The 23,998-nt window shown below is 39.7% G+C and overlaps 1 protein-coding gene across 1 annotated transcript in view; it reads right to left on the reverse strand.

Annotated features, from left to right (window-relative positions):
* Positions 1-23,292, reverse strand: part of xpo6 (exportin 6) — a 27,553-nt gene extending 4,261 nt beyond the window's left edge. The window contains exons 1-18 of the mRNA XM_036589729.1: positions 22,813-23,292; positions 21,905-21,995; positions 19,408-19,520; positions 19,060-19,257; positions 18,301-18,460; positions 17,025-17,102; positions 15,546-16,026; positions 15,266-15,392; positions 15,063-15,172; positions 13,835-13,943; positions 13,594-13,686; positions 13,250-13,319; positions 4,787-4,946; positions 3,455-3,547; positions 2,475-2,622; positions 1,815-1,961; positions 1,504-1,675; positions 737-892 (exon numbers count right to left, since the gene is read on the reverse strand). Coding sequence (XP_036445622.1) covers positions 737-892; positions 1,504-1,675; positions 1,815-1,961; positions 2,475-2,622; positions 3,455-3,547; positions 4,787-4,946; positions 13,250-13,319; positions 13,594-13,686; positions 13,835-13,943; positions 15,063-15,172; positions 15,266-15,392; positions 15,546-16,026; positions 17,025-17,102; positions 18,301-18,460; positions 19,060-19,257; positions 19,408-19,520; positions 21,905-21,995; positions 22,813-22,815 — 2,509 coding nt within the window. The 5' untranslated portion in view covers positions 22,816-23,292. The remainder of the gene's footprint in view (positions 1-736; positions 893-1,503; positions 1,676-1,814; positions 1,962-2,474; positions 2,623-3,454; positions 3,548-4,786; positions 4,947-13,249; positions 13,320-13,593; positions 13,687-13,834; positions 13,944-15,062; positions 15,173-15,265; positions 15,393-15,545; positions 16,027-17,024; positions 17,103-18,300; positions 18,461-19,059; positions 19,258-19,407; positions 19,521-21,904; positions 21,996-22,812) is intronic.
* Between the last annotated feature and the right edge of the window lie 706 nt (positions 23,293-23,998).

A 23,998-nucleotide genomic window follows, 5' to 3' on the forward strand; every position in this document is an offset into this window, starting at 1 on the left:
GAGGTTAGATTATGTCTTTCACACTCAAATACCAGTCACTCGACTTCATTCCCTCAGATTAGTTTTTATTCATTTAATTTTGCTCAATGCAGCATTTATTTACCAGAACTGTATCTGCCCTGTTGTGTGTGGGCCCATTAGCCAGCTAGCACTTAGTTTTAAACAGATTTAAACTTAGTTTTATTTTTTTTCCCCTGAAGAAGTCTAAAAAAAGGTTACCTACAAAGAACATATTAGTACTAACAACTTTAATGTTGTTAGAAGCTTCACAACCAAGAATCTGGCAGAAATTAGCATTATTGTAGTCACAGCCAATGCTAACACTGATAGCATGTATGCTAGCACTGTCCATTTAAATCCACCCATCAACATTAAATTAGTCCTCACATTGGTGGCATGCATGGTGGGTCAGTTGAACACAATATTCATAATAGTCAGGTCTTGTTTATGGGGCTTTTTGTCAGGAAGGCTTGTGACATAATTTATGAGCATGCCCAACTGGAAGTTCAGTAGTTGTGGCTGTGTTGGTATATGCACCTCACTTGAGTTTGGTTGCTTCTGACTGATTAACTCAACAGCTCATTCATATTGTGCCATATCCCCAATCTTAAAACTTAAGATGACACTGTTAATAATGTGTAAATAAAATCACGGCTGTTGCAATTTGAAAACCACATTTTTACTGCAGTCAACACTAAATAATGACACTAATGCCTGATAGTGTTGCAAGGCTTACCAGGCTGCTGGATGTACAGTGGGAACAGGGCCAGTGTGACCTGAACAGACTCCTGCAGGCTCTGGTAACAAATCTGACGAGACTTGGTGGCTTCTCCTGATATGCAGTCCACTACATCCCTCAGTACACATAGGGTCTGCTGCAGGACCACTTTACCTGAGAAAAGAAAATGCAGACAAAAAGAGTAATGTGAGAGAGAGTACGTAATAAGTAGGAAGCTAGAAATGCAGAGAAATCTCTCCCCAAATGGTTTAGTGGACTACAATAACCAAGGATGTTCTTGGCCACCTTCAAAAACTGCCAGTAACTTTCTGAAACTCCCTGAAACTAATGAGAGCAATTCTGTACTGCCCTCTAGAGGTCACATCGCAGTGCTATTTAAAAATACATTGGACTGAAATTGTCCCCACATGAAATCACCCTTCATTCACATGCACTGTGCATGGCCTTCATCCTGAGCTACCAACTCACTAGAACTCCTGGGCTATCAGCCAAAAAATGGCAAAAATAAATGTTCAGAACTGAGTGCTGGGAGATCACTCTGCATTCAAACATTCATCTCCTTGAAGTATACAGAAAGCCTCATATCAAGGGTCTCAAGTTAAGAGCCTAATACCAAAAACTTAGGAGGGTTAGGAGCTTAAATATCAAGTTAATGGTTCCAAATATGTATTTGCTAATAAAGCTCTTCATGGTTATGCAGGAGTGGCCGGTATGTATGAAGTACTCAAAGGTGTTATTTGTGGACTAGTAGTTAAAACACTCACTGTTGGTGTGGTGATCAGGTGGGCGTGGTAAGAGGCGGTACTGATGTGTGAGGGTGCTGACAAGCCGGCCGTGACTGGTTGATCGGCTTGGCCACTGCTGCTCCGCCTCGGGTAAGCTGGGCCACGGTAAGAGCAGCATGTTGGACAGAGCCCTGCATACCAGCACGTGAGCCTGTAGCACACATGTACATGTCAAAACAAACAAAAATATATGCTAAACCTAAGCTTGCCAATACCTCTTATGATTTATCATGCAAATGAGCTAGCAAAACTTAAAACGTGCTTAACCCTGCATGTATGCCCATACATACCTCTTGAGGCAGTCTGTGGTTGTGGTTCTCTGTGATCAGATTGAAGACATTCTGGACTGCTGGCAACGACACCAGGAACACGGGTCGCACCGTTGTTGCCATAGAGACCAGAAGATGGCACGCAGACACCAGCAATTTCTCTGGAACCTACAGTATCAGTAGAGCGTAAGACAGATTTACTGCAAAAGGGAGAAGAACAGGTCCAACAGGAAATAATCTATGCTCCACCCACACACCACACTTTTACATGACTTTCTACGTTTACGACACATAAAAGCACCAAAAGGAAATATGATATAGTCTAAAACATCAAATCTGAAACTTATTTGGGTGACTGATTTAGTTGATTTGGAATTGAGCCACACTGACAGTCTGGCAGAGGCATTCACCACACACAAGTGCCCTTGCTTTAAAGAACAGCTTGGGTAACGTGCTCTGCATTACTATAATGTACTGCTATAGGATCACAGCCCCACTAGTGCAGACTAGTGCAAATATATTATTTAATTATTAATATTTTCAATGCGTATGCAGTCCATTTGAAGATCTCATTCAACAGAATCATATCCCAGCACAAGCATTATGAAAGCACTGCATCGTGAAGTCTCTATTGATTCCTACAACATAAAATCATCCCAAAGGACAAGGGGATGTTGTTACCTTGGCATTAATGAGGGGCGTAGTCGCAGCCATACTGGAGGTGATCAGGTCAACGAATTGCGTCTGATCCTGCTGCCGCTGCACCTCACTGCAAAACTGAGCCAGCCAATGAGAATATGCCTGGAGAGCAGCCAGTGACTGGGCATGGCTTTAAAATAATAAATACATAAATAAATTTTAAATACTTTCACCGTATCACAGGTGTAAAACCATGAGTACACTACAGACTGCAATATGTATGTACAGCAGATCTGGGTCAGACCAAAACCAAATATATATGAATATATGTAGGCCTGTGCTGAGTCCTCATTTTCACGTAACTGTGTGGAAAATAACCAGGGTAACCAGTAAAAGTGGTTTGGGGGGATTTTTTCTTTGCTTCATTGTTTTGCCCTACAATTTGCCACTGAAGTGGACGTGGGAAAAAACAGTGACAGTAAGTTGAGTCTTGATCTTTATCAAATAGAAACATAGCGCAATCCAGTAAAAGTCGTGATTGTATGAAACAGGTTTTTCCAGAGACTCATTTTTCAATCTGGAACCAGGTGCCGTGGGTGTGAGGATGTACTAAAACGTACACTGTAGCATAGAGGTGGCTTTTTGTACAAGCATGATATCTTAACCAGCGCAGCTGTGTTTCTAGAACACTCTCATCTATGTTACATTCATTAAATTTGGTATTAATATAGGATATGTAATCTTCCAATGTTTAAAAGTTCTGGTAAGTGGGAATAATGCTGCCTTACTATGGTTTGCACAAAATCCATGAATAAATTAATGCTTATTTATTTATTTATTTATTTATTTTTAAAGCTGGCAGTAAATTATTTTTTACCATCACTGGGGGCTGTTACCACATTAACTCGATTAACAATCACCGGGCACAGGCGTATATGCATGCATACGTACATGCATGTGTCTATTAGATCTGGGCACTACAACAATCAATTGGTTTTGTTTGCGTATTTGTGTGTACTTACACATCTATAAGGTCTGGTTTAAGAACCAATGGGACAGCCATTTCTACATCATACAAACTGATCTGAGAGCCATAACAAGTGACCTCCACTAGCCTGTCAGGGGAAAAAAAAACAAAACAACAAAACATGAAATCAGTGACAAATGTGATGAGGCACGTTTCTTGCACATATTTCCACAAAAGCTACAAGTTTCACATGTGCTCAATTCTGTAACAAGTGATCTTACACACATCTCTGATTGGCCAACCTCTCTATCAGCATGAGCTAAACCATACTTCACAACCAAGAAGTGCTAATCTGGACTTCAGGAGTCTTAGCTGTAGAGGGGAAAGCTGAAGGCTATCATTGCTGCTAACATGGCAAAATCAGCTTGCAAAACATTGTCATTACAGTTGTACCCCACATGTTTGTTTAGTGGAGTGAAAGTTTATCACTGGAACTGTGTCAATAAGCTGAACCTTATTATTTCGGTCTTCCAATGAGATTCAAATCCAAATATGTGGTCTAAAACACTTCCTTTATGTTAACACATCCTAAACCTCAGAACACATTTCTCTAGAAAATGTCCATACAGTCTTAATAAATATATAAAACTCTGAATCCTTGCTACAGCATTATAGGCCAAGGGTTGGCATAAGCCTTTCCAAAGGTTCCTGATGACTGGTTGAGACACAGTCTACAGGTCCAGGATTACAAATTAAAGAGATTATTTGTAGGGATTGGGCAGGATTTGAGATAAAGATTAGATGTTTGGGTTGACTCTCCAGATTACACATTGAGTACACATGGATAACATAACCAGAACTAAATTTTACTGTCTGGGTGAAGAAAATGATAGAATATCAATTGAGGGCAGAGTTTGGGTGTAAAACGCATCAGTCTGAAGGTGACCCCAAAATAAAATTCCCATAAACATCCCGAACATAAACTTTGTCTACTGTTTTTTATTGTCCATATTTCACTACTGTGTCAATACTTACTCCAGTCACATTTATGTATTCAGTGTATTTTGCATTTTGTAAAAGTTATGAATTAATCCAAAACGTAATAAAGAAATGTAATTTAATCAATTTGTTGTGAGATAAGAGATTTAAACTAAATGCACCAATCCCAGTTGTTCTCTTCTGATACTGATTCTGATATCTGAACTCTGGGAACTTGCTGATATTTTTTAATTTTACTTAATTTTTGTATACCTCACTGTGTCTAACACGAAAGGCAAAATCATCAGGCACTGAAGTTTCAGGCTACTAGACATGAAAGGTAAAGGGGAAACTGAATTTAGGTGTATGAGTACATGTCGAGCTTTGTTTGAGGAAATTTGCGACTGACCTCTGTACAATAGCCAGGGCATCGTTAAAGCGAGCAGTGAAAACATCTCCAGTGAAAAACTCAGCCAGACGTCCTACAGCCTGCAGCAGAGAGCTGAGGTCTCTGAGTGCGCAGTGCAGCTTCCTACAGTCAGCCTCCGCTGTGATGTTCAACCTGCGATCTACACACAAAAAAAACAAAAAAAATGCAGTTAACAGAGAAGCCTAGACAGACAGACAGGGCCAAAAGGTAAACAATTTCTGGCCGTTTCAGTATATGTCGCAGTGTACATACATGCATATTGTCGCTGTTCAAAAACCGTCAAAACAGTAACTTTACAGGAGAAGACAACTACTTTAACTTTTAATGCAAGTTAATGTGAGTAATTCTGGAGCATTTCTATTTGTCCATTTATCAATTTTTTTTAACACAATGTAAGAGACAGCCACTGTGTTCACATGATGTCGAAAAACAAAAATCTACAAAAATGGGGACACGTTTTTTGGACAGTGACAATATATACAGTCATATTCAAAGGTTTTAACAACTCTGGTTAAATTACATGATTTATTTATTTTTTAAGTGAAAGTAAGTTAACCTCCTCTACAAAGACCGCATTTAAACATGTAATTTTCTGTACATTTCAGTGCATAATTTCTGTTTCATTTAGTGACTTTAACAAATAGGAAAAAAATAAAGCATAAAATACAAAATGTGCTTTTTGCACATTAGGCCTGGACGGTATAACTGGATATCATCGATGACTGACAGAGTAACCTGAGGGTGACGCGTAAAAGGTGATAATCGCCAATTTGAGACCAGTCATCACTAAACAGCTTGTAAATAATTTGGGAAATTAGAGTTCATCTGTTAGGAAGTGGGTGGGCACACACCAATAATCAGTGAGAGCGAGAGTGAGAGTGAGAGAGAGAGAGAGAGAGAGAGAGAGAGCGCGCTCGCAAGATGCTAGTGTTTCCTACCACACTGCTCTTCATCCTCCACTTATTTTACTTTATGTTAAATTTAGCTCTAGAGCAGCTAGCTCTAGAGATGAAACGGTTACCGGTTTCACGGTAAACCGTGGTAAAATTAATGACGGTTAGTAGTACCGTTTGAACTTTAAAGTATCGTTAAAACCGCGGTTGATTACCGCGGTGTGAAAAACTTGCTGTACAGAGTCAAACAAAGGCAGAATCATTCTCTCAGATGCAGCTGTGTGTGTGTGCGTAGAGGGGAATGGGGAGGAGGAGAGTGTGAGAGGGAGAGAGAGAGAAGGGAGAACATGGTAGAATGTAGTGACATAGATTCGGACATATTTCAGCCTTCTAAGAAAACCAAGTCTGACGTTTGGTCATATTTTGGGTTTTATAAGAATGCAGAAGGAAAGTTAATTGAAGATGACCACCCTGTCTGCAGAACAGGCCGAAAGAAAATAGCGGCGAAAGGGGGCAACACATAAAACCTTAGTCATCCTCGCGACCACCACCCGCTACTTTTTAGAGAATGCAAGGTTAACTTTAGGGTCAAGGTTAACGTAGGGGTCTGTGGGGACTTCGAAATAGAAGAAATGTCATGGTTTGTGTGGTTTAACTTGTGCTTATGGTTTGTTAATAATATAAAATGAAGCTTTTAGCATCAAAATCAACTGTGAATCGAAACTAAAGCTTTTAACACACATTTCTGTGGAGCAGTGTCTCCAAAATGAGCTCTGAGTTAAGAGTCACACAAGCTCTGGAACGAGACGCTGCAAAAGTTCAATCTGCACAGCTCCCCTTTCTCGCCTCACTTGCAGTGTTTACTTTCTGAGAAGAGAATAACACTGTCTCAAATCACTCAATGTCCCATACATAGTGCAACACTTCTTAGAAGTAGTAATTTTCCATTAAGACCCACCTCAGAGTTGGTCGAGATTTAATTCTCTATGTAGGGAAATCCCTAGTTATTGTAATTAATAATAATAACAATAATAATAATAATAAAATAATTACAACAGTAATAATAATAGTAATAACAGTAATAATAATAATAATAATACTACATTTGCTATCTTTTGTTTACAGAGTATTACAAGTATTGTAAGTAATACAAAAGTAATACTACAAATGTATTGACCATATTTTTTTAATGTTTATGCAAACAAAAAGTGCATATTGCTGCCAACTCTATTTGTGTTAATATAAAAGTTGGTGAAACGAGTTTCAGTTTGTGTATCAGTATTTATTTATTTACTTATTTATTTATTTTACTTTGACACATTTGAACAATACCGCGATAATACCGATAATTGTGATAATTTTGGTCATGATAATCGTGATATGAAATTTTAATATCGTTTCATCTCTAGCTAGCTCTAACCTAGAACTTTTAGAAGAACAGAATGCTCCTGATCCTCGTCTACAGCCGATAAACAGGATCAGAAAAATAAACAATACTGAACAATATGTACACAATGTTTTATTCACGTTTACTGTTAAAAGATAAAAGGTAATATGGGGGTCTTAAAAGGCAGTAGAGTAAATTTCCTGCTGTCTTTGCTGTGCGTAATTTACTGAGTAAAATCTACAGTAAAAGGCTAATTCCACTGTTTTTCCAAAATGTCTGTAGAATTAAATCTTTGACATCTAAACAAAATTATTTCAAGTGGTGTGAGGTGAAAGTTAATTGCAGAGAAATTTCGCAACTTGGAATTCTTTACAATGGTACACAAATAAGCCATTTTATTCAGTACGCAAAACCACCAGTGAACCTACACGTGTCTTCTGAGTTTTTATATCTAATGCTGATGATAAATCTGAGTGGTTACTGAGCCTCACATGCCAAACTAGGCTGTGAGTGACGGCGGGAGGAGGATGTCAGCCGTGAAAGAGAGCGGGAGCATGACGACAAACACAAGAGGCATGAGGAGTAGGGGCAGTGACAGGAAAGCAGGGCAATGAGCTCTCTTTCCCTCTCAGCTCAGGTGCTCACGCTGAATGAGAGCCAACTGATTCTGGTTAGGCTTTGCAAAGTAGGCACCTTTAAGAAATGCAACAAGGGACCAGAGAAAGGAGAGGGATGACCAGCAGCATAAAAGGACTGGCGAGCTAAAAGCTCCCACGTGAGAAAAAGGGACTGAAAAGCCACAGAGAGGGCCCGTTTTCATTTCATATTGTTTGTAATTTAGTGTGAAAATAAAATAATAATGCTTGCTGCAGACATTTCTCCTGCCTCCAGCGTCCTTCCTCCTCCCAGGGTAGGGTTGTGCTATGTACGTTTTCTTTGGGGACTACTTGGCCTTACAATGCTCTGAACATACACCTCCACTGTGAGTGGGTTTTAAAAATATACTTGACACCAAAAACAAAAAGCAAAACTTTCACAAAGCAACGTATTCATAACCATTTCTAGTAACAGCTTTCTGTGAGGGAGCTTTTAGAAGCATTAAGCTCTTTAGACATCTGGTTCCTATCATCACCACTGTGAACATTTCTGATTGAGTAAGTTCCTGTAGAACATTTCACATCATTCTGCTCTGAATGCCCACTTCCTTGTGCAGAAACTATGAAAAATTGGTCAAATTTCCTTTAAGTGTCCTGGTGGATAGATGAATTGTGAAATTATGATAGTACATGGTTTTCCAAAGGCATCTATAGCATGTGGGCATGGCTTTGGAAAAAGCTTGCAGTCTAAAATTTCTCCAGCAGGGAGCGCTACTAACAAGTCGCAGCGAATATGCACCAGAAGGTCATGAACACACGTTTGAAGTAACGTATACTAAATTGACAGGTAGTTTTCAAAATATGTAAGGTTACTCTGCATCATTAATTAATGTGTGAGTTTTATTAAAGATTTTTATTAAAACAGTGAATGTTAAAGAACATAAATAAATAAAAATAGCATAGAAATCTGGTCAAATCTGCAATGGACTGCATGTATTGGCTGGAATGGGTGCACAATATGCTTGTGTTATTTATATAAAAACTGAAGTAAATTGAACATATTTTTATTGTGAAATATAGTAAAGAACAAAACTTAACCATACACAAATAAACCTGTGGTGTGTATGTTTAAGCATACCATTTCTATAGGCCCAGAAAATAGAAGCGGTAGGCTTACACGTTTAAATGGTGCTTACGGTCCAAATTTCCCATCATTTGTCTAATACGTGTGCCCTATACACTCATGGTCAAATGTATGACAGTCAGACATGGCCGGATTTTGGTAAATATCACAATTAATTCTCGCTTCAGTACCAGCTGATTCTTGGCTTCTTGCACGGACCAGGCCCGAGACCGCAGCATCATCTGATGCAGATGACCGAAAGAGGTGGCGCAAGAGGAAACAGAAGTATGGCAAACACCGCTGGAGTAGGCTAAAAGCTAGTCACAACAGATTTGAGATTCCCTCCATATTACCTTCATATGGACAAACTGGAGAATATCAGACTGCAACTGACTACACAGCAGGAGGTGATCAGACTAGAAATGTTAGCGTGGTTTGTAATATTTGTGCATTACGTGGTCAGTGATTATTGTAGCAAACTGGTATAAAGTTTATGACAGAACTAGTAACTAAGGAAGAATTTAAACCGGTATACCAAATAAACTGGTATATTGTCCACAACTAGGAGGCACAATCACAATCAAAACTCACTGTATCAACTTACTTTAAATGAAGCAAATCAGTTAATTTCTAATTACACCGTCATTCAACAACAGATTTACACTTGCAGAAGCTGATGACACCCCAGAAAAACCCTAAGTGCACATATGACAACACAAATGACCCACAAAGAGGAATTTACCACCACTGCACTTCTCTCCTGCAGAACTCTTTTACATTAGATGTGTGGTGTCTGACGTGGTACTCTACTACCACATATACACATATAATGTGTTCTCTGCAGCTTGCTTATTTTGTAACTTGCGGTCTGTTTCCTAGAACAACTCAAATAAAAAAATAAATAAAAAAATAAAAGTTAAAAAAAAAAAAAATGCTTGAATTCCAGGAGAATTCCAGCATGATTTTACAAGGCAGGCCTTTTAAACAGTGAATTATGATCAACATTTTGCAACCCACATTTCAACTGGTGGCAACTTCCTTATCTGGTGTTTAGACTTCAAAAAAAATTGTGGCTTACTGAATGTTGCTGACACTGAGTAAGAAAGTACTGTAGCAGACAAAAACAGAACTTCATATACTGATGACAAACTGGCCCTTGCTTTGCAGCAAATACTTTTTAAAGAAAAGAAAGTCTTCTTAATTAACAGCCACAACAACATTTTTTAATTAATCCTTAAAATATCAACATTGCAATGGCTATTCATGGTGTGCTGAATGCAATTTTGTAGGTTTAAACGAAATTGTAAGCAGGAGAGGGAGCAACGGTTCTTTGACCGCATCAAACATTCTGCTTTAACCTGCTAGGCAACTAGATGCTTTATCATGTGGCTAATTAGTCATATATGTATGTGAAGAGCCACAGATTTGCATAACTGGCATACAAAACGAACAAAGGTGAAATGACGTAGCAAAGAAGCTACCTTGCAGAAACCACAAGTTACTCATACTATAGTTTTGCTCTGCTTCCTGAGCGGCAATACGGGAAACATGCTGTTTAGACAGTTCTGCAAGTTCAGTGCATTCTATTTTTGAAAGGTTAACTTAAGGAAAGTAAAACTTATGAAGTGAGGAAAGTTTATGGCTATGACCTAAACATGAATTAATGATTGTCACAGACATTAAGGTTATTGCACACTGTAGCACCACGTAGCAGACAACACAAAGAGTTATACCACATACTAGACTCCACCTCAGAAAGAGTGCCGATAAACATCGTTAATTTTACAATAATTGAAGTTGAATAAATCTTCATCAACTTTACTTCTTTTGGTATCAGATAACTGATTCTTCACAAACTCAAAGTTTTCAAGCTGAAAAGGGTGAAAAAAAAAGAGCAGGCCAGTGAGCTAAGATAAGAGACTACAACCTTTTGTCTGTCTTCAAGATTTTACATTGACTGCCTTTCTGAGTGTAATCTACTATGGCTTTTTATGGTCTCATTCTGAGTTTAATTTAATGCACCAATAACAAAATGCAGAGAGGCACAATGTGGCTCTTAGAGAAATTCAGAAGCGCTGGAAGTCACTGAGCGCTGACAGGACTCGGCACCAAATGCCGGTGGCAATGTGTGACTTCATTAAATACAATGTTTTACTGTTTATTTTGCGTAGTACTTTTAACTCAAACTCACTGCTTTTAATACATTAAGAAAATAGCATAACAAATTTATACCATTTCAACCACATAACATGCACACTCAGATATGGCATGTATTAAATACCTACTTTATTCAAACCGCTTATTTGGAAAAACATGCATATGCTCCGAGATTGCACGGCTCTCAGTGTGTTTGGTTCTGCTGTCTATTAGTCCCTCATCAGTGGTCAGTTTAGACCACAGGACCAATGTCAGCTGGATATTTTTGTTTGGTGAACTATTCTAATATAAAAGACTATCAATACAGCTTTTAGGCATCATCTTATAATTAAATTAGGAATGTTTTTAAGTTGCATTGTTATATTCTAAAAACGCACCTCACTGCTGCAGCTTCTGGAATAATGTCCATTTATGGTTCCTCTATGACAGTGAAGTAAACAGCGCAAAACAAATGGAACAAGCTTATTTCAGCAGATACCTGATCCATTAAAATATGCCTGGACATCCCTGAATTTTATACTTCTAACAGTAAGAAATAAGATATTTGACATTTTAAGACCTCAAATTTTCCAACATCTGTTTTAAGACTTAATAAGACTTATGGACCCACAGGACCCCTGACTTCAAGTGTGCAACAGCCTTTAGAGTTGAAAAGGCTGACTACAGTTAAACTAAGAAACAAAGTACATCTGCAGTCAGATACACAACAGAAATTGTTGCAATTTAGATTCTAGTTTCTGCTAAGGTCACTGGCTATATCAAAGAAAGAGATCTGTCTTTCAACCACATGACTTCCCCAGTTAGTATCTGCCCTGCCTTGAGTTTCTAAATAGTGTATAAACAAACCTTTTGATGCCAAGGTTTCATGTAAAACAAACCTTATAATTTAGTATGCATAATATTTTAGCTGAAAAGTGTCACTGTGGAAGTAGAGCTGGGCAATATGGCCAAAAACGTTATCACGACAAACAAAATTCATATCGTTCGATATCGATACATATAGCGATAAATGTCAAATCATGATTTCTTTCACGTTTGAAGGCTGATTTTGCTCCTGGGTGGTTAATTGTGGTTTTAAACTATCACTTATGGTCCGATCATGACAAACACTCGGCAAACAGTGGAACATTTCACTAATCTGTCATGGAAGAGTGGGAGAAAGTTTCTGAGCTGTTTTTATCAGCTGGAAAAGCACAGCTGCAATCTTTGTAATAGTCATGTTTTAAGAAAGAAAACAGATTATTTTTAGCTGTCTGGTGACGAGCGCTCGGCTACCCCATTACAAATGCTAAACATGTGGCCAACAACAGTTCTAAACTCTTCTCAACAACAGTTTCTCAACATCAACTCGGTTCGGTAGGTCACTGCTGTCACTCCTACCACATCCATGTCAGAGCATATCACAGTATTCAGACACCAGCTAGCGATGGCTGGATTTCTCTATGCTATCGCAGTAGTTTAAGGGGTGAACCACAGTATATCTGACGTTAGCTGTGTAAAAGCATTATCTGCAGTGTGAATCTCTCACACCAGTCACAGAGTCCTCCTTTTAGGTATGTTTAAACTGAAAGCGGTGATTTTGTGTCTTGTTTGATCTACCGTATCATCAATTCTCCGTGTTTTGCCGGAGCGCTGCTTCAAGTTAGCCAGCAGCTAAAAACAGCTAGTCTGGAAAGATAGCGCTCTCCCGCTCTCCAATGCCTCACAGCTTCCTCAGTTTACTTTTGAACATGAACCCGCTTCTTTCTTTCACTTTCGTTGCTCAAGAATGCACCAATACTAAAATATGACGGTTTGGCGCTGTAACACGGCGCTGTAGACGTGATTTAACACCGCTAAAGTTGTTAGGATGCACGGAAAGAGGTGAGTTCACCGTAGGACAGTACAGTTACGCCACTGACCTCGTCTCTCACACTCGGTCACAGGAGAACAGATCGCCGGTCGCTCCATTCAAACAGGGACTGTATAACTCCGCGTTTCAGCCGTTGCTAAAGTATATTTGGCGACCCTTTTTTTTTACTCGTGGCCCCCTCCCTCTCTAATCAAGTCGAAAAATTCAGAAGTGTGCCCTCTCCTGGCGACAGCAGAGTAGTGTCAGCTTTCCTTGCAGTAGAAAACGCCACCAGGGCTTTCGCTAAAACATGGAGGTGTGAGAATGGTGTATTATATTGAACATTTATCGAACCTGTCTTATCGCTCTATCGAGGAAAAGTTATATCGCGATACTTATCGTTATCGTTTTATCGCCCAGCCCTATGTGGAAGTGAAGACAAGAACAGGACTCACTTGTTCGTGTGGTAACAATGAATTGCTGCAGTCCAAGGTAAATGTCCAAGTCCTCCTGAAGCACTGGGAACTGAAACACATATGCACAGTATTCATCATTTAAAAGATACACAAGAATAATTTTGTTGTATTGGTAATGGCAGGTGGAATGTGTATCAGACTTTTTGTGACACTGTAAGCAATAACCTGCTTCAATGTGATTCATTGTATTTTAACAGGTTTTCAATACCTAATTAGTCTTGATAAAGGCGCATCTTAAACAAAAACCCAGAGGAAAGAAAACAGATGGATCATGTGGCCACACACACACACACACACACACACACACACACACACACACTTACCAGAATGGAGAAGGTCTGAGACGGCAGCAGCTCCATCACCCTGGCAACCACCTCCAAACTCTGACGCAAATATCGCTGCCACTCCGTCTGTTGCTATAGTAACCAGAGAGCAAGAGAAAGTTCAATCCAAAAATACTGTCCACCAGCTCCAGTCCTCAGAGACAGACAAAAACATGAAAGCATTATACAGTTACTGCAATATGTATATATGCTAGCAAACAGTGGAGGGTTTGTATCTTACGTCATCATCAAGGGTTTCATCGTCCAGCTCCTCAAGCTGACTCTGGTTCAATCTGAATTGAATTCTGTTCAAAACCTCTCTCAGCAGCAGCACTAAAGCATCTTTATACCTGTCAACAAGAAAAATAATCCAGCCAAAATAAACATCAGTACACCTGTTTCCCGAAACAAAAAGCCAAAAAAGGGCGAAAAGTAAGCTGTCAAATTTAATGTTTTAGAAAACAGTTACTGTCTGAGAACGGGCAGTGAATATGCTTATATTTTTACATTGTGGTAAAGGGCCCAGTAGTCTGTTTTACATGTTTTAAAAGAAATGTGTCTTTGTAACCTACACCTTAAAGGAATACTTACGAGTATGACTTAATGTGAGCTATAAAAACAAAATACTTCACAGTTGCAGGCAGCCATTTCATACAACATCAAGGATGGTATTTACAAAGCAGGACTGATCTTCAATCAGATCCTCCATATTCATGATGGTCATTGTCACAAATACTGATTCTAGATAAGCACTCCTACTCCTGAGGTGGTTTGTGAATGCAGACCCTGTTGTCCAAGGTGGCTGCCTGCAGTTTTGTTTTTATAGTTCCCAGTAAATTACACTGTGTCCTAAACCACATGGACAAGTATGTGTGACCTTAAATGAAGACTTGGATGAAGTTTTAGTGTGTGTTGAAAAAAAAGTTCTTTGTGATGCATTTTTACAGAAACAATTTGGGCTACTGGGGTGACTGATTTCTAGCCCTAAAGCAGCAAAATGCAGACTCCAAACATGTCATGTAAGTGGAAAACTGTGTTTGAGTTTTCGCAAAGCCATTCCTAAACGGGACCCAATTACCAAGCAAGATAAATTAATTATGGAACTTCATCCACAATTTATGCATAATAATTTGCAAGCAAGAACTTACTGACACATTTAAGGGCTTTGATTGAAGACCAATACTTAAGCTAATTCTCCAGAAAGGTAGGAAATCACATAGGTTTATGTATATATAGCTTTCAGCATGTGATGGAAGTTCCTAAAAAAATTGCAAAAACCTCCCGACAAAATTAATGATGTTTGGTTGTTTAAGACAAAATTCTCAGCAGCAGAGCTCTGTGTTCTGGTAGTTGCTTTAGTGCATGATCATACTTGACCTACTTTCCTGATCTGGACTTGGATGTACACTGGAAGCTGTGCACTGCCTATTAAACAAATTAAGGGGTCACACATACACACACCAACACACCTGTTTAAGACACTATCTCTGTCAGCCAGCCGGCTCCTAATTTTGGTGGTCAGGTAGTCCAGGAATATACTCCAGATATCCAAGCAGGCCAGATAGCCCTCATGTGTCGGCTATAAATAAACAGCAAAGCAGAGCACTCAGATACAGATTACTGAAATGTCATCTAAAGGAAGAAACCAGATTTTGGATGTTGATGTGTTTACCTGGTTAAAGGTGTACTTAAAAAGTAGAGCCAGAAACTCCACCAGAGGAAACTGAGTGTTGGACTCGATCCTCCTCAGATGAACGCTAACAAAGAGTCGCAGGAAGTCTGTGAACTTCTCTACATAACTGTGAGAGACAGGGGTAGTGAAAGTAAATGAGAAAGAAAGCAGAACACCGCCATCATAGCTAGACTGCTGTGTGTATGTTTCTTTAGTATGCGTCATCTGATTAGTTTGTATATTCAAGTGTGTATTTTCATTCTTTTACCTACGACCTTACCTTTCATCTAACTCCTGTAGTCTGTTTTTGACACTGTGTGTGTTGGTGTGCGAGTGCGAGTTTGTGAGTCTTTGCAGCAGGTAAAACGTCTGCTGAAACATGCGAAGCAGAAACTCCTCAAAGTCCAATGGGACACAGTTTTTACACATTAGTTCATTAATGCAGCTCATTGCCATGACGCCCAGACGGGCCCGGTCAGCATGGCCAACCATCTGCCCTGTCCTTCCCTGACCCTCACTCCCATTGGCCAGCAAGCTGCCAGGGGAGGAGTTCCTGTTGGAGGTGGGCGGGGGCTTGGTCTTGACTGGCAGCTGGCAGCCAAAGCGAGCGAAGTGGAAGATGGAGGCCAGCAGGGCTGGTGTGATGGAGGAGGAAAGGGGGATCCAGCTGAACAGATGAGCCAGGCATTCCAGAGCCAGCAGGCACAGTGTCCCGCTCTCTGACTCCAGTCCCACTGGAGTGCTGTCGCCCACCAGCAGACCTATCAAAGCCAACCACATTAACGGTGAGAGACAGACATACAGCTGGGTGACAAGACAGTGGTGAACTGCCAAAGTCCCACCTTATTCTGAAGCACTTTCCCTACCTTATTTACTCTCCATAACTTCAACAGTGAAAACGTCTAACTAGTCTGTCTAACTTAGAGCCTGTCCACCTCTGGGGTTTTGTGTACTTCCCCATGTGTTCATGTGCTTTCTGGTAATATTTCTCAAACACGCGTAAGGCCACATTAAAGCACACCACATCGAAGAATGTATCGCACCGTTAAACACACTAGTGACGTTATAAACAAGTGTTTGTGTATTTCTCACAAGTTTGGAACTGTATTGCATAAAAGTACATATTGCAAGAGGGACATGCCAAAATTGTCTGTGCTTTTACAAGTGAGTGGCTAGACAACTTCTGCTTCCTTGGTTGGCAAACAAAGTGCACATACTGCCACCTGTTGTAAAGGAGTAGCAGATATTCAATCTTTGCAATTCATGAAAATACCCCAAATGCATACCTTTGAGGTAAAATTGTTATTGATTTCAATAAAGATCAATTATGTTTATTTGCCCAGGCCCAGACAGACATAAACCCATTGAATCTTTCTGAACCAATCCAAACGAACGTTAACTCAAGTCACAGACAGAGTAGGGGTCACCCATCTTTTCCGTAAAGGGCCGTTGTGGCTGCAGGTTTTCACTCCAACCAAGCAGAATAACAACTCATAAATAATAAGTGTTTGAAGATTGAGACCAAATGATTAAACAACTGCATTCAGGTGTGCTTCTCCTTGATCGGGATAAAAACCTACAGCCAAACTGGGTCTTTATGGATAAGACTGGTGACCCCTGTCATTTAGTCTGCTGTATAAAGGACCGAAATATGCAAAGGCCATATACATTTTGTGAAACTCTTGAAAATGCACCAGGGAATAAAATGTGGAAAGAATCTAATGCAGAATTACTGAGAAACGACAGAAGGGTGACTTACTCGTCTCTCTTGATGTGGGTGATGGAGGGGGTGTAGTCACTGTGACACTGTGCTTATCCCAAACCGTTTCCAGGATACCTGTGAATCAGAGCAAGATGTTCAACTCAGAATGGAACACAAACCTTTGTGTATGACAGTTATGAAATAATATTAACCTCGTGAAGCATGGTTTCAAATGTTTACATTTTTGTTTTAATAGTACAGATATGCCACAAAAAAGCATTTGTGTTATGTTCAAGAAATATATGTAAATTACTACAATTTAAATGGTAGATAAATGCTCAAAAAATTCAGAGCTGCTGCCTGCTCAGAACTATGTGGGCATGCCGGATCACATAACGATTGACGGTGGCATCTACAACATGAACAACCCAGCGCCAGTGGCCGACACCACTAACAATGCTAGAGATGGAATATCAGCAGGCAGAATACGTGATGTTTAGCCCTATTTGTTTGATTATAAAGAACAACAGGCCTCCTGCCGGAAAACAGACCACATGGCTCTTCTCGAGTGGGCTCTGACTGGTGAGTCAAGAGCAAAATGGAGAACATGCTGTTCAGTGGTCATTTTAGAGATTTAATTACATTTTACAGCTAATATTTAAGACCTTAGGCTTTCATCTCATAACTGGTAGATCAGACTTCCTGTCTAATATTTGTATGCTCAGCAAACAGAGGTCACATATGCCTGTGAAGAATAACTAAAGGTAAATATTGTATGCCTTGATGTTGGGGGGTTAGGTTGTAGCCAAAATATTTTCATTTTATTCACCATCACACTCAATACTTAATTCATTTGCTTATAGTAGGATTCTGCTACATGTGGCTAATGCAAGTAGGAAGCAGTATCTAGCTATGGTACTAACAATGGTGTCACAACAAGTACCATTTAATTTTAGAAAACCTTAAATAACCTACTTACAATCAGTTTGTCTGGGACTCTAAGCAGCAGGAGAGCAGTCACTTTATGTGAGGGAGAGGAACGCAAGTAGCTGACATATAAATACCGCTAACTCTGTTTGGTACTTTTGCAGATCTGATGTCACCCACCCCATATTTAGTCCCACCCAAATCAAACCAAACAGACAGAAGGGCAGAGAACAGTAAATTAAAAAAATCTCTCAACAGACCAACAACATTCTTCCTCTGCCAGTTAGTAATAAAACATCATAAAAACTGTAGATAATGGAAGAAAATCATGAAATGAGCAGACAGGGGCTTGAAAAAGAAAATTAGACATTTCAATTGAACACAATGGTCTGTGCAGGAGTCTCACCAGTAAGCAGGTTTAGTACAGTGGGTATCTGCTCCAGTAAGAGTTTTTTCAGCTCCTCTTTCCTAGCAACACTCAAATCTTCCCTTGGACACACCAGCTCCTCTGACGTCATCTTCAGCAGAACCAAACCCAGTGAAGCAAGAGAAGGGGACTGCACCAACTATCACACACAAATGCATATTAGGCTCAAGTGAACGTTAAAAGAGACGCACAGAGATTTAACAGATCTGCATATTGATTACAAATATGATAATATGGAAAACAGAATACTTTAGGCAAATCTGCCACTTCTTGATGGCAATAAATTCAATCTTAAAAGTTACTCACAAAAAGCCAACCAACCAAAATCTCTCCACTTCGTATCTGACAATGCTCTGTACTCATTTATTGTCTATAAAATAAAGTTTTCCTTCTTTTGGTTATTACATATATCATTAGCACAGTGTGTTTTAAATAGCCCTTCTCTTATCTGCAATAAATCTCCACTGCCATTAAGAAGTAACACCTGAAAATGTTTGCCAAGAGTTCACTTATTATTGTAAACCTTATCTTCAGTTTCAATAGCCTGTCATATGCCACCACAATCAAAACTGAGCCCCAACATGTTTACCACCATTCTGTTATTTCAAAATACTGCAAGAAAAAAAAAAAACTTTTTCCAATACCTCATTAAGGGTTAGGGTGATCTGTAACATTATCTGTATGAATACATTATGAATGTAAACTAAAGAGGTTCTGAATGCGATGTGTAGTTGGTACCTGCAACGTGTTGCTAAAGAAGTCATGATAGAACATTGGCCAGTCCTGGCGTCCGATGTCCACAATGACTTTGCAAAGCTTGTTTCTGATGAAGAAGGGCAGCAGAGTGTGCTGAGACAGCAACAACTTTGGCAAACAGCTACGAAGCTCTGCCTTATCCTCACTGGCTACACCAACCCACATTTTGTTGACCAAGTTCTAAAAAGAAAACAACGTCGAGGTTAGTACATAGCATGAATAACGCAGGTGTCTCTTTGTAAGTGGATGTGCATCAAAATGCAAATCTAAATTATATAGCTATGCAATTTATTTATGTGCACACAGGTGTGGAGGTGTTTGTATTCTTACCTCAAACACTGTAAGGCTATACATCATGACATATTCATTTCTGCTATTGGAGAGAAAATAGAGGCAGTGCCTCCATGAGCCAGGCTGTCCAGCAAAACTATTCAGCAGCTCCTCTACAAAGAATAACACAACACAACCATTTAGCCCTTTAATGGCCGACAGAAGACACAAACATGTCTAGATTCTATGATTACATCATTTTTAAAGCAAGGGCTCCATACATGACATGAGCATGCAGTACTCAGAGTTAAAAGCTGCATGTGGTCTAGCCTATATATGATCAACTGTATAACACAACCACTAAAAAGATTCTTCCTTGCATGGTAAAAAGAAATATGAACTGCACTCTTATAAATGATGGTTCTTCAAGGTTTCTTAAGTAAAGAAAATGGTTCTATACAGAACCATGAACACTCAAAAAACCCTTTGCATGATAGAGGCATTTTTTTTATGTCGAAAGGGTTCTTCAGATTGATGGAGAATGTGCTGTAGATGGTACTATCTGTCCTGAAATAGCACACACTCATACTCTGTGATGTGATGTTTAGTGTGTATTTCTTCCTGTGGGGTGGTAGAGTGTTTAAGAGGTTTGAGCATGATAGCCAATTTTTAGATGCTCATTTTAAGTAAAATGCTTATTTAAAGCTTACTACTTTTTTTTTTTTAATATTGGAATCTGTATCAGCTGATACTCAAAGTTTTAATATTTCCATAAAGTAGTATTGTGCCTTATCTAGTGTAAATGGGGGAAAGAAGTTGGCTAGGACTGGTGTCTGAAGAAAAAAAAACAAAAAAAAAACAAAAAAAAAAACATGCATTAAATATCATGAAGTTTTTTTGATCTCACAGTACAGACCACAGCACTGGCACCCTTTACTTTATGAATGTTAAACTCTCCCCTTTCTGATGGATACTTGGACTAAATTACTAGCTACTTGCACGAAAGACTTTCCACTGGGAGAAAGGGAAGCAAAACTGCCCAGATGTGTACAAATATACATCATGCTACATATTCATTTTGTGCATATATAAATACAGTACTCTCTTTTTTTTGTTGTGTATATGCACACTGTTGCATTACTAGCTGCATTTAAAAAAGGGTTTAAGTGTCCTTTAATAAAGGCAATGCTTGCATACAGAATCACAACAACTTGTGGTGTGAACTAATGTTTAAATGGTTCTTTGTATGGTTAAATGGTCCAGTGATGGAGACCCTCTAGTATACATACGTTCTATTTAGCACCAAAGTGTTCCCCAATTACTAAGAATCAAAACAACCCTTTTTCAATGCCACATAGAACCCTTTTTGCTAAGAATATATGGGCTGAATGTACATTTGCAAACTGACATTGTATCACTTCATTATTATACATAGAAGATCATCAGTGCCATAATACAGAAACTTCTTAAGTCTGAAATCTTATCTGCTTAGTCACCATGAGAACTTTAGTTAGGACTTAATTTAGGACAGAAGCTATTACAGAACAGAACAGTTATGAAGTTCATAATCTTATCCTAACTCCTAAGAAATAAAACAGTCTTAGAAAAACATCCTAACTAGGCAGAATTTCCTAAATTCTGTCCTAACTTTAAAACAACTCCAGAGCTGTCTTAACTGTCTGTTTTAACCGTCCGTTTCTATTGTTTTGTGCAGTGCCAGGCAACATAGCTCTCTATGACTAGCATAATGATGCTACATTTATCTACACTGAAAACTGTGGTTTGACTTGTGAGATTTTTTTTTCTAACAGTGTTTTGAAACCCCAGATGCTGCAGACACGATCTCCACCGCCCCTCTTATTACCTTTGTGTGTTAATGTTGATAAAATATTACAGTGATGGTAGTGGACAATGACGAGACAGGGCTGAATGTGTGTCTTTATTAGGAGGAATAACGTTAGCACGCTCAGCTAAGGGGTTTGGGAAATGATAGTTAAACTGTGGAGCAGTGATACTCTGAAAAACTGCACAAAACGCTCTCACAATATCCTTATCTTTTAGTTTATCACGCTTTAGTTTGTTATACCTTTTCTGTACATCGGTAACCGTAGCTAGCTGCCTGGCTAACTAGATTTCATAACTTGAGATAAGATAATAATAATAATAATAATAATAATGGTGAAACAAGTCCAATAGCTTGAACAGAACTGGTTGCATTTGTGTCTAATTGTGTGTTTTTCCACTGTAAATGGTAAATTTGAACTTGAAGCTCCTCCATAGTTGCAACTGTTGGAGTTTTTATTGTTAACGCTAGATTTGTATGAGAAATCATGCCACAGCTACTTTCACAGCTCTGTTACACAGTGTGAAATGGACATAGGTACTCAACCAGGGTACAGACAGTTCAGATCTGTAACCGTACCATGCTGTACATACTGTTTCGTAGAAAAATGCCATAATACACTAGCCATAAATATTAAAGGGGTAGGGGTGATGCCCTACTGATCAAACAGTAAATGATGGTACAAAGAATAAGGCAGGTCATAGTTAGGCTTACCAATCTCTCTCTTGCGGTCATTGGTAGTGCAGCTGTGAAAAAACTCCGTCATTAGGCTTTCGAGTGCACGCAGGGATGTCTCCTCCGACGCCTGCAGATATGAGAGGGGCACAGGCAGAGGGAACAAGATTAGAGATAGAAATTGGCATAGAGAAAATAAATAAAGAACAAAGAGAAAGAGAGACAAGAAAGTTGAGAAAGACAGACAGAGACAAAAAGATACAGATGTCAAATCGAGTGAGTGATAAAAGTGCAGGCCTCTGCGTTGACAGACTGAGGCCTTTTCGTCTACATGTTAAACGCAGTCACCGCACAATTTCCTCTCAATCGCTCTTTCAAACACATCAAGTTCACACACCATTTGACTACGTATGTGCGTCTGTGTATATAAAAGTGAAAAGGAGGAAGAGAATTTGAGGAAGAGAGCTGTGAGTCTCTCCTCTCTGCTGCAGCAGCCGAATTCTTCGTATGAGTCTCAACACGTCTCGACATACCTCCAGCGGGGCGGAGGCGAGTGGAACCACCGAAGAACTCGGTTTTATCTAGACCGTTATGTGGACCACGGTGGAGGGAGCATCGTTATTGCTCTCTTTACGTGTTCTTTAAACGTTTTAACGTCTTACTCTTCCTCTACCCCAACACGACGAAGCCTAAAGCCTCCCACAGGTCCGCAAACAAACTGTTAACGTTACAGCATCAACAACGTTCACGACAGAAAATTACATCTCAAATTTAATCAGTGCTCAAACAAAATGACAAAAAAACATGTTAAAACGTGGCCACGCAGCCCAAAACCTCACATACAGACACGTGGGACATAAAATAAATACCTATAACTGCAGCCAGCTCGTTTTAACTAACTTGACATAAAGAAGGGTGTTCAGTGTTTGTGAGGCTGCTTGACTCACCATGGCCGGTGTCCTCTCCTCTCCTCTCCGGGCTGCTGCCTGTTTGTGTGCGGCTACAGTTTAAGCAGGAGAGACTCCCATCTCTTCATCGTTGCCACGGCCCTTTTTTTGTTTCCCCTCACCGTCTAAAAGCGATGAGACACGGCATGGCGGTCACCTCGACCCCCCGGGGCCTCGTTTGGTTTCGTTTCGGTGAAGCGCCGCCGACACTTGTTATTGTGGAGCCCGGTGAGGTGGTGCTGAGGGGGCGGACTGAGCTCGTGTCAAGCGCCGCTAACAGTCTTTAACGGCGGCGCCGGGTGAAACGTCCTGCCCCTCGCAAGCCAGACCGCTATATTCGCTTTTTCTGAACTCACTACAAAGCGACACAGCCTCTCCTGTCGTTTTTAGAGAGTCGCTGGCTCTTTTCTCGTCCAGGCCTCGCAGCTTCCTCTCTCTCCCCACCAGCGCCCCTCCCCGCCGGATGTGAAATCTTAATCTTGGGCCGGATGAAACCGGCCGCAACAAGAAGTGTGGCAAAATCAAGCAGCTTACGCCACGATACAGCGCCATCAAAATTAGTCATTATCAAAACAGCACAAACTGCCGTTTTCGACAGTTGATAAAAGAGTTTAGTGGATTCATATTACCACCCACAAGTTATGAAGAAAGCTCATGTACTGTCAAAAACTTTTTTTTTTCATGTTTTACCTTTTAGTCTATCTTTGCTGAGTCATGTATGCATGTGTGTAAATATCTCTCTCTATATATATATACACACACACACACACACAAAACAGTTACACAGACGTCAGACGCTTTTATCATTATTTATGTTTATAGTATTTCATTAGGACCACTTACCATACAGTTAAGTTGTGCTATATATACAATGAACAGGTTTTGGTTCCCAAAATGTGACATAAACCTAGTCCACACCCACACTCATATGCTGATTTAAGTCTAAGCTTAATCTGGGTCAGGGAAACTGGTCCATAATTTTTTTCTTCTGCAACACATGCAACATGCTACTCAGCATTCATATTTCCCTTTTATTCTATCTGAGGCTGTTTTTCTCTTTATAAATGAAGGATCATGTGAGTTTGCCTGACTCTCAGCCTCCCTGAGGGTTGACATTCAGGCCAGATAAAGCAGTTCTTTACAGAGGCCTTGAGTCTTGAAGACAATCGACACATTATCAGACTGA

This window comes from Colossoma macropomum, unplaced genomic scaffold (assembly GCF_904425465.1).
Source record: "Colossoma macropomum unplaced genomic scaffold, Colossoma_macropomum, whole genome shotgun sequence".
Taxonomy (NCBI): Eukaryota; Metazoa; Chordata; class Actinopteri; order Characiformes; family Serrasalmidae; genus Colossoma; species Colossoma macropomum.